The sequence below is a fragment of the Bos indicus x Bos taurus genome, chromosome 3, assembly GCF_003369695.1.
Source record: "Bos indicus x Bos taurus breed Angus x Brahman F1 hybrid chromosome 3, Bos_hybrid_MaternalHap_v2.0, whole genome shotgun sequence".
Taxonomy (NCBI): Eukaryota; Metazoa; Chordata; class Mammalia; order Artiodactyla; family Bovidae; genus Bos; species Bos indicus x Bos taurus.
Window position 1 is genome coordinate 9989458 of NC_040078.1, and position 10543 is coordinate 10000000.

Sequence of the window (10543 nt, forward strand, 5' to 3'; positions counted from 1 at the left end):
TTTGCCAACAAAGGTCTGTCTAGTCAAGGCTATGGTTTTTCCAGTGGTCATGTATGGATGTGAGAGTTGGACTGTGAAGAAAGCTGAGCGCCGAAGAATTGATACTTTTGAACTGTGGTGTTGGAAAAGACTCTTGAGAGTCCCTTGGACTGCAAGGAGATCCAACCAGTCCATTCTAAAGGAAATCAGTCCTGGGTGTTCATTGGAAGGGCTGATGCTGAAGCTGACACTCCAATACTTTGGCCACCTGATGCGAAGAGTTGACTCACTGTAAAAGACTCTTATGCTGGGAGGGATTGGGGGCAGGAGAAGAAGGGGATGACAGAGGATGAGTTGTCCGAATGGCATCACTGAATTGATGGATGTGAGTTTGAGTGAACTCCAGGAGTTGGTGATGGACAGGGAGGCCTGGCGTGCTGCGATTCATGGGGTCGCAAAGAGTCCGACATGACTGAGCGACTGAACTGAACTGAACTGGGAAATATCAGGTAGAGAAGATACACTAATGAACCACTATAGAGAGTAAATAAGAGAGTGAATTGGTACAATTGGTACAGAGTAAGGATATCTCAGAGTTTTGTCTTGCAAACCAATAAAATTTGGGGACTGAAAAGATATTGATTCACTAAAATGGACTATCATGCACCGAGAGGTTCAAGTAATTTTTTTGGAGTTTGTGAATGAAGAATAGAAAATGAAGTTTGTGGTGACCATTGCTCGTATTATTTTCTTAGTCTTAAAACTCTTGCTTCCCTACCTGTGTCTTAGCTTAAATGCTGCCCCTTCCATAAAAAACCTATACTTCCCTTTGGTATGAGGGTGGTTCCTGAGGCAAGGATGCTGATTGGATATTTCATTTTAGGGCAAGTAGTAATCAGTTTGGACACACATTGTCTGGGGGATTTCTATTTGTGAAAACTCATTGAAATGTAAATATTACACAACCAACTAAAATAAGTAAAAAGAGGGTGTATTGGGTCATAAACTTCACTTCAGAAGACCTGAGGTGAAACTAGTAAGACTAGATTGAGAGACTCAAGCAATGTCCTTGGAGGCACCGCCATCTCTTGTCTCCACTTGGGAATCAAGGACGTAGAGAGGGGAAAGTGAGGGCCACTTCTATTAGGCAGAGAACTTTAAAACTATTTCACTTTTTAAAAAAACTGTGTGCCAGTATTCAAGCATTCTGGCACATAGCTGTTGTTCTCAGTTGTTGATGAGAAGTCAAACCAGAAATCAATGATTAAATCTGACAAGGAAGAGATTTTTGCTTACGTTCGTTTTGCTGGAGTGGTGGAGGCCAAAGTCTTGTTTGCATGGATTGAGGAGAAAACAGGAGATGGGAAAACAGAGATTGTCAGTACACAAAACCCTTTCCAGGAGTTTTCCAGTAAATGAGAGCAGAAACAATGAACAGTAGCTGAAGGGGTGTGGAATCTTGGGATGTCTGACATGTGGGATCCTTCCTCCTTTCTTTTTTCCTTTCTGTAAAAGACTAAATATATTACAGCATGTTTGTCTGGTTTTGGGGAAAGATGCAAAGAAATTAATGATGCAAAAGATAGAATACTGATGGAAGTAAAACTCTGAGTGATTAACAGGGTCTGGGATCCTTTGCAGAAGTACAAAGGTTGCCCTTAGATATAGACGGACAGTTCATCCTTTGTCATAAGAGGGAGGCAGAATATGTAAGTAAAGATTCAGAAAGTTGGAGATGGGAGGATGTGTAAAGATGTCAGTTTGGATTTTATAGCAGGAAGACCACATTAATAGTTTTGATTTAACAAAGGACAGTATGTCTCCTTCAAGGAAATGTTGGGGTAGTTAGTCTAGAGCTGATGTGGTGGTTCCATAGTCAATTATCCAGGTTCCATCTATCTGCAACCTCAAATGTGCATCTCACCCATGGTGGTCTAAAAGTGATACTCTAGCTCCTATTATCATGTCTGAATACTAGACAGATGGCAGGAGGGGAAGTGGAAAGGAAGAGCACAAGAGAAGTCTTTAAAGGGCGCAACCTGGAAAATGTCCTTATTCCTTCTGTTCATATCTCATTGGCCAGAATGTAATCACATTCTCACTCCTAACTGCAGAGGAGGCTGTGAAGTTTAGTATTTGACTGGGTGACCGTGTGCTCAACCAATAGTGCTGTTCTTACGGGATGAGAAGTGGAGAATGGGCATTGTGCAGCTGCCAGAAGCCTCTGCTACAAGAGATACAGTGGCTTTTTCCTGTTTGCTTCTAATTTCTCAATAAAGAGCTGTGATTGCTGTGTATAAGAATGGATGAGATTCTGGGGGTTTGAGGAGACAGGAGGAGCTAAATAGCCATTTGAAGACTGGATTAAATAGGAATCTATAGTAAGATTGGCTTCCCAGCCAATGCAAGAGATACAAGGGATGTGGGTTTGATCTCTGGGTCAGGAAGATCCCCTGGAGAAGGAAATAGCAATCCACTCCAGTATTCTTGCCTGGAAAATCCCATGGACAGAGGAGTCCATAGAGATTTTCTATGGACTATGCATCCATAGGACTGTGGGATGCAGTCTACAGAGTCACAAAGAGTCAGACAGAACTGAAGGACTGGGCACATCACCTTGACTCTTCCCTGAACCTTGACATGAAGAAACTCTGACATATGGTAAGTTTGTGATCAGTTACATGTTTCACTGGACCAGAGATTTCTTTGCAATGAAACTCAATTGGCTAAGAAAAAATTGTCCTTGGCTCTGTGGATGACATGTTTGTTTTTGGCATTTCCCAATTTGTGAACCAGAGGCATCTGAAAAGGGTCGGCAATGATGTTCATCTCCAGAAGCTATCCTCCATGAAACACCAAGACTTGGGCTGAAGTGGGTGCTAGAGATATACTATGATATGTTCTCAGATGGCCATGTTCTATTAAGATTTTTAAATTATTTTCTCAAGATAAATACCCAAGTGGAACTCTCAGGGAGCTTCTTCATTTTTCCTGGCATAAAGAATTGGTGATCCCATAGTCACAGGAGCTTGTAATAAATAACCAACATTGATTTCTCTGTTCCAGAATTATTTTGCTTCCCTTCTTTCCAGAGCCCTGACGCTTGCTGAGAAAGGTAGTATTGGAAAATCATTTACGTGTGGCACAGACTCCCCCACTGCCTTGGATATAAATCCAGGCAGGATGGAGCAGATCTTGAGGCAAAGAATCTAGGACTTCTGGTCGCTGAGCTTTCAGCCACAGACATCTCCAGAAGGGTGAATCCAGATTTTAGAAGCATTGGTGGCAGAGACTGACCATGGAGAGGCTGTTGTGGTGTTTCCTGGTCTTGATCAGCTTCTCTAGTGTTTCAGGCCAGACAGGTAGGGGCTACTCCAAGCTGTGCCAAGGATTTGATCTGAGTGATGGGTGTGGGGCCTAAGATTATACAAGGTGAAGTCAGAGGAACATCCAGCACGGATGAGTGTGTGTAAGTCTGTGTGTGTGTATGACACTGAGGAAAAATCAGTCTATTTCTCAATCCCAAACTCTATTTATGCAGGAATAGATCTTTGTGATCTGAGAAACTTCTCATCTTTCCTCTGCTTTCTGTCTCACAGACTTGCATAAGAAGGCCTTTGTGTTTCCCAAAGAGACGGAGAATTCCTACGTATCCCTGAAAACACAGTTAAGGACACCACTCAAAGCCTTCACCGTGTGTCTCTATTTCTACACAGAGCTGGCCCGAACCCACAGCTACAGTATTTTCTCTTATGCCACCAAGCAGCAACCTAACGAGATCCTCATATTTTGGTCTAAGGGTAAAGGCTATATTTTTGGAGTGCATGGGAAGCAGGTGTTATTCCAGAGTCCCGAAAACACTCAAGCTCCAACGCACATCTGTGCCAGCTGGGAGTCCACCTCCGGAATTGCAGAGCTCTGGGTGAATGGGAAACCCCGGATGAGGAAGAGTCTGGAGAAGGGAGCCATTCTGGGGACAGAGGCCAGCATCATCCTGGGGCAGGAGCAGGATGCGTTCGCTGGGGGCTTTGATAGAAACCAGTGTTTGGTGGGAGACATTGGAGATGTGAACATGTGGGACTTTGTGCTGTCGCCGGAAGAGATTAATGCTGTCTATCTTGGTTCAACCCTCAGTCCTAATGTCCTTAACTGGCAGGCGCTGAACTATGAAGCAAAGGGTGAGGTGTTCATTAAGCCTCAGCTGTGGTAGTGAGGTTAGGCTGTGGTCCTGGAAGTGCTTCCTGGCAATTCCACCTTATGGCTCTGGACCTCCCCCCACCCCTGTACACACCTCTGCAAGCCTGCTCTGTGAACATAGGCTTTTGCTTCCCTGCTCTACCTTCCTCAACACCAGATGGAATTTTTAAGTATCTGGCTTGGGAGATTGGAAAGCTTTATCCAACAGGATCAGGATTGAAGATGCTTTGGGATGTCCTGTTTTTTTTTTCTTTTTTTTTAAAGTTGATTATCTTAGATTATTTTAGAGTTAATCCCTTACCCTCACTTAGATGAGAAGACTAGGACCCAGCAAGGAGAAGTGATTTTTTTTAAGTCAAAAGGTGAATCTTTGAGCTGAGTAGGGAGTGCTGGTCTCATATCTAATTTCCTACTAAGAACCCCCCAGAAAGTAGGAGAGTCTTCCTCATATTCACAGGGCTCTTTAGTGTTGGAGTTATGACACTGGCCCAGGTCTTCTAAAATGGGAAACCTAGTGCTGCAGTTCCCCTACTTTCTCAAAGTACCCTGGAAGGGCAATCAGAAAGGCCCAGTACAGAAAACCTATATTTTTTCATGGGCAAAATGGAGGCATCTGGTTAGTTACTTTAATTGTTACTGCCAAGCGTTTACATAGCCATGTTTTTGTTTGCTCACAGTGATTTCTTCATTTTGTGGTTCTTTTGGGAAACTCTTCTCAAACACCATCTGAACCACATGGGACCGTGCATCCCCACCTGTTTCCCCAACACAGCCAGGCCACAGAGTGGGTGTGACTCAGGCTGAACTATCAGAGTAGCCCGAACTTGTTTGGAGATTTAGGATGGGGAGATGGTTACATGCTCCTAGCTGGACAAATTATAGTCTTTCCCAGGACTGATTTATGAACTCTGGGAGTGAGACATCTTTCTGCTGAAATTCCCATCTGAGAGGGTATTAGCCTGAGACCGTCAGCAGCCATCTTGTTTACCACATGGAGAAAGACTGTGAGGAAAGAAGCCAAGCTGGGGCCAGCAGAACTGAGGGGCTGACAGAGCAGTGGAGCCTTGACTGCACTGTTTGAATTTCTGGATCTGCTTTGCCTGGAACCAGATCTACACCTGACCTTCGCACATTCATGAACCAGTAAAGCCCCTGTTTATGTTAGTGAACCCGAGCTGTTATCTGATGGTTGCATTTCAAGTGGTGACTAACGTTTCTAACAATCCTCTGAAACCAAGTCCCAGTGAGTTCAGGTGAACCATTATCCGTCTTGCAGTGACATAGCTGATGGCTCTCTAACCTCCAATAGGGATTTTTTTTCTGTTGAACGCAACCCCTCTTTTGTGATAGCTGGTAATTTGTGTGAGGCCAGTCGTGGGGATGTAAAACTCTCACTCTAGAGAGTAAGAGGTATAAACTATTTTGTATAAAATAAGCTACAAGAATATATTGTACAACATGAGGAATATAGCTGATATTTTATAGTAGCTATAAATGGAGTATAACCTTTAACATTTTAAGTCATTATATTGTACACCTACACTATTATATGTGTAGCATATAATAGAGTACTGCAACTATACTTCAGTTAAAAAAAACTCACTGTGTTATTCCTCCAATATGAGGAATAAAAACTAAAGCTCATTGAGATCCAAGAATCTGCTGTCAGTTTCAATGGCTGGAATGCACTTTCCAAGCTGCTTAAGTCCCTTGTAGAGAAAGACCCCTCAAGGTTGATGGCTGTTGGTTTCTTCCAAAGGTGTTCTTCACCTTGGCCTTTTAGTACTAAGTGAGCTGTTGAAATTACCCCACAGAAGTCACACTAAAGTATGAACTAGCCCTGTGACTATATATCAAATAGTTACTTTAGGGAAGGCATCAGTAGACTAGTTAAGCATAGAGTTTCTGGAAGCATCCTGCCTAGGTTTATATCCTGGCTTTACAACTTACTATGTGAATTTTTGTCTCAGTTTTCTTGTCTATAAAGTGAGGAGAAATAATAGTAATTAGCTCAAAGAGTTGTTGAAAGGATCAAGTGAGATCATGCATATAGAGTACCTAGGGTAGTGCCTGGCACATAGTAAACTCTCAAAATAGTTATCTGCTATTATTATTATTGAGGAGAAGGGGATGACAGAGGATGAGATGGCTGGATGGCATCACCAACTCAATGGACATGAGTTTGAGCAAGCTCTGGGAGTTGGTGATGGACAGAAAAGCCTGGCGTGCTGAGTCCATGGGGCACAAAGAGTCGGACACGACTGAGCGGCTGAATTGAACTTTGTATGATGTCCGCAAACAAAGGTTGATTATATACCGTTGAAATACAATTTGGTGGAATTGGTCTGGGTTGATTGCAGTTGAAAGGTCTGAATCTTAACCAAAAATTAAGCTCGGAATATTAGAACGATAAATTTATGAGTGTTGAATTATGAATATTGATTCTCCTAATTTACTTTTGGTAACCATTTGAAAACATAGAAGTTAAGGATAAGGACTTGCCTGGCAGTCCAGTGGTTAAGATTCTGCACTTCCAATGTAGGGGTCTCAGCTTTGATCCTTGGTTGGGGAACTAAGATCCCACATGTTTCACAACATGGACAAATAAATAAATTTTAAAAATGTGTGAAAAAAAAAGAAGGATACATTTTCCTGGGTAAATAGGCGAGTGCAAATATTTTTTGTTTTTTAATTAGGGCAGATACATATACCCTGACATTCAGCTAGGAAGAAGGAAGGGTTGATTTTTTTTCCCCCTAGTTAAAGAATCCAGTCAGGAGTTATGTCTTAATTATAGAAGGCTATCCCAACTCCCTAGGGATGTGGGCTGAGCTAATAGTTTTCTCAGAATTCAATTACTGGTACCTTGCCACACATAGTTTTGTGGACACCCTCTGGTCCTGATCATTTTAGCCAGGGAAATTTTTAAAGCTGGTATTTGCATTCAGTGAACATTTAAAAATCTCAATAAAGCATTTCTGGAATGTTTAAACAATTTAGCTTACCTAAAGATTCTTCATTGTAATCCTGTTAGAGAAGATATCCCAAGGTAACTGGGGTATTATTGGACTATATAGAGTTGTTCGACATAATCCAATTAAATGTTATATGACATCTACCAGAGAGGATGATTTTGGTTTGGGTAAGTTAGTTCTAAGCAATTCTTTGTCACAGCAAATGGAGAGTAAGATCAGTTATTCAGTAAGGCTGATGTTAATGTACCCATGTCATTTACACTGGTTCTCCTTAATAGCAGGGATCATGCATCCAGTTTGTTCAAAAGTAAAATCAGGTGTTAAGGCTCAAGTTAAGAAGACAGGGGGCCAAACGAGATATAAAACCTACAATAAAATTACTATATAGGGTTTCCTTGAGAGAAAATGATGTAAGCTATATGGAGGGCACATGCTTACGAAAAAAAAAAAAAAAGTGAAAGTGTTAGTCGATCAGTCATGTCTGACTCTTTGCAACCCCACGGACTGTAGCCTGCCAGGCTCCCCTGTCCATGGAATTCTCCAGACAAGAATACTGGAGTGGGTAGTCATCCCCTCCTCCTGAGGATGTTCCAGGCCCAGGGATGAAACCTGGGTATCCTGCATTGCAGGTGGATTCTTTACTGTCTGAGGCACGAGGAAAGTGATTGCTACATGAATAGTAAATGATAAACATTTCTTTCCTTCAAAAGGGGTAAGAGGATAGATTTGTACACTTCTATCAATGACATGAAGCTTAGTAGCATGAAGAGATATTGTAGTTCAGTTATAGACCAAACATTGGGGGTAGACCAATTGCCTATGTAAAGCCAAAGGCAGACGCTGGAGGCTGCTACCCAACAGGACACTTTCCTTTGCTGACTGAAAATAGCCATGCTGGTAAGAATATGAACCAGGTCTTCAAGTCTTGGCTTGAAGTGACTCAAGTGTGAACATCTTAGCACAAGATGCAACATGGTGATGCACAGATCAGGTATATAAAGTCTCCCTTTGTCAGGGAGAAATACTGGATCACTGGTCGCAGTGATCTTGAGTGGCCTCCAGCCAGATGAATGGATGAGGACCCTTTCTTGTGGTCCATCCAGAGCTTGGAGGAGAGACTGCAGGCTGCTTTGGAAATGGGACTGGGCCTGATGGAAATAGATTTGGAGTCCCAGTTGAGAAAGTAGGTAGGATGGTAAGTCAGTGATTTTTTTCCCTAATGTTTCTCACTATCACTTAGTTTGATCTCCAGGGAGGTAAAGATTGACAGGGGAAAAAAAAGAAGTAAGTGACTCCAGATCATTAAAACAGCAACATCACCAACAAAAATACCCAGGAATCCCCTGGCAGTTGGCCTGGGTTCAATCCGTGGTCAGGGAGCTAAGATTCTGTGAGCCCCACAGCCAAAAAAGAAAAAAAGTTACCCAAATCAGGTTTTGAAAATATCAATTTCTGATCCTTAGACTCCCAGGGAAAGAAGGAAAATGCTGTGTTGATTTCTAAATAATTTCATCTGAAGACAACCAACCTCTAGTCTCAGGTGGGTTGGCAGAACTTGCCTAGATGCCTCCCTTGTTATTCTCTGCCTCCATATTATCTATTTATCTTTTCCTTTCTCCTGTAACAGAAAGTGGGTTGAGTGGGCTTGCTACCTTTCTTCTTCAGAAAATGCAGATTCCTATCTCAAATTTCCTAGATAGCTTGGTCCAGTGATTCTTAAACTGATTCTTAACCTGGCCTGGTGATTACAAGCATCATTGTCACCCAAGGTGTTTACTGTAGACTCATTGACCCCAGACCTACCAGATTAGACTCTGGAGTTAGAGCCCAGGAGTCTGCCATTCACAAGCTCTTTTGCCAAATGTTTTTAGAACCAACACTTTAGTGTCTTCCTGGCAGCTCAGAAGTCTTATCTGAGATATGTGTGGCTCCCAATAACCTTGAAGGCAGGTTGGTGGTCTTTAAAGAAGGATCTAGCACACATTGACTCAAGTTATCTATCGCCTTTGTCTGCCTCTGGTGCAGGATCTAAGGACTCATTCAGTTTAGTACATCCAACCCATGTCTTCTTATACACATAGATAAGGAATCTCTAAGTTTCCATCACCACTCCTAGAATGGTAATTGCTTAGTCACACAGGACAGATCACAGATGGTCTTAAAAATACCTTATACATAGTGAGCTCATACCATATTCCATTCACTGTTCTAAGGCCTTTCAGTTCAGTTCAGTAGCTTAGTCATGTCCGACTCTTTGCAACCACATGAATTGCAGCACTCCAGGCCTCCCTGTCCATCACCAACTCCTGGAGTTCACTCAAACTCACGTCCATCGAGTCAGTGATGCCGTCCAGCCATCTCATCCTCTGTCATTCCCTTCTCCACCTGCCCCCAATCCCTCCCAGCATCAGAGTCTTTTCCAATGAGTCAACTCTTGGCATGAGGTGGCCAAAGTACTGGAGTTTCAGCTTTAGCATCATTCCTTCCAAAGAACACCTAGGACCGATCTCCTTTAGAATGGACCGCTTGGATCTCCTTGCAGTCCAAGGGACTCTCAAGAGTCTTCTCCAACACCACAGTTCAAAAGCATCAATTCTTCAGCACTCAGCTTTCTCCACAGTCCAACTCTCATATCCATACATGACTACTGGAAAAACAATAGCCTTGACTAGATGGACCTTTGTTGGCAAAGTAATGTCTCTGCTTTTGAATATGCTATCTAGGTTGGTCATAGCTTTCCTTCCAAGGAGTAAGCGTTTTTTAATTTCATGGCTGCAATCACCATCTGCAGTGATTTTGGAGCCCCCCAAAACAAAGTCTGACACTGTTTCCACTGTTTTTTTAGGCATATTTATTTGCTTAATGACTACCCTATGAGGCAAGTATCATTTTATAGTCCACATTTTACAGATGAGGAAACTGAGGTCCAGAAAGGTTAATTAACTTGTCCAGAGTTGGAATTGAACTTAGGCAGTCTGACTCCAAGACCCATGCTTCAAACCACTGCTTTCTACTGCCACATGCAGTAAAAATTTATATGTTGTACTCACACCCCTAGAGGAGGAGAGGGGGTATGGGGATGCATACACATTTTCTCATGGAGAAGCCATTCCAGGATGCCATACATACAGCATGTAAACTACCATTCTGGGGGCACTGGAAATCTCCCAACTTTTCATTTTATTATTATATGTTTGCAAGAATGCCTTGTACATGAAATTCCTATTCAACTTTACCATCATTACATTAGACAGATTAAAGCACAGACATCCTTTTGCCAACAAAGGTCCATATAGTCAAAACCATGATTTCTCCTCTAGTCATGTATGGATGTGAGAGTCGGACCATAAAGGAGACTGACTGCTGGAGAATTTATGCTTTTGGATTGTGGT

General features: G+C 42.4%; 1 protein-coding gene across 2 annotated transcripts; it reads left to right on the plus strand.

Annotated features, from left to right (window-relative positions):
• The first annotated feature begins 3107 nt into the window (after positions 1-3107).
• CRP (C-reactive protein) lies at positions 3108-7171 on the plus strand. 2 transcript variants are annotated; one of them, XM_027528985.1, is made up of 2 exons: positions 3108-3341; positions 3579-7171. In XM_027528985.1, the coding sequence occupies exons 1-2, from the start codon at positions 3278-3280 to the stop codon at positions 4187-4189; spliced, it is 675 nt and encodes a 224-aa protein (XP_027384786.1). In that variant the 5' UTR covers positions 3108-3277; the 3' UTR covers positions 4190-7171. The 2 variants fall into 2 exon arrangements, with proteins under 2 accessions (XP_027384786.1, XP_027384788.1); XM_027528987.1 differs by lacking the exon at positions 3108-3341 and adding an exon at positions 3348-3438.
• Positions 7172-10543: the final 3372 nt, after the last annotated feature.

Bases quoted from the DNA above. Each gene is read 5' to 3' on its own strand.
- CRP (XM_027528985.1), top strand. From the start codon at position 3,278: ATGGAGAGGCTGTTGTGGTGTTTCCTGGTCTTGATCAGCTTCTCTAGT. The intron at 3,342-3,578 runs GTAGGGGCTACT...TCTGTCTCACAG, and splicing joins TAGTGTTTCAGGCCAGACAG to ACTTGCATAAGAAGGCCTTT.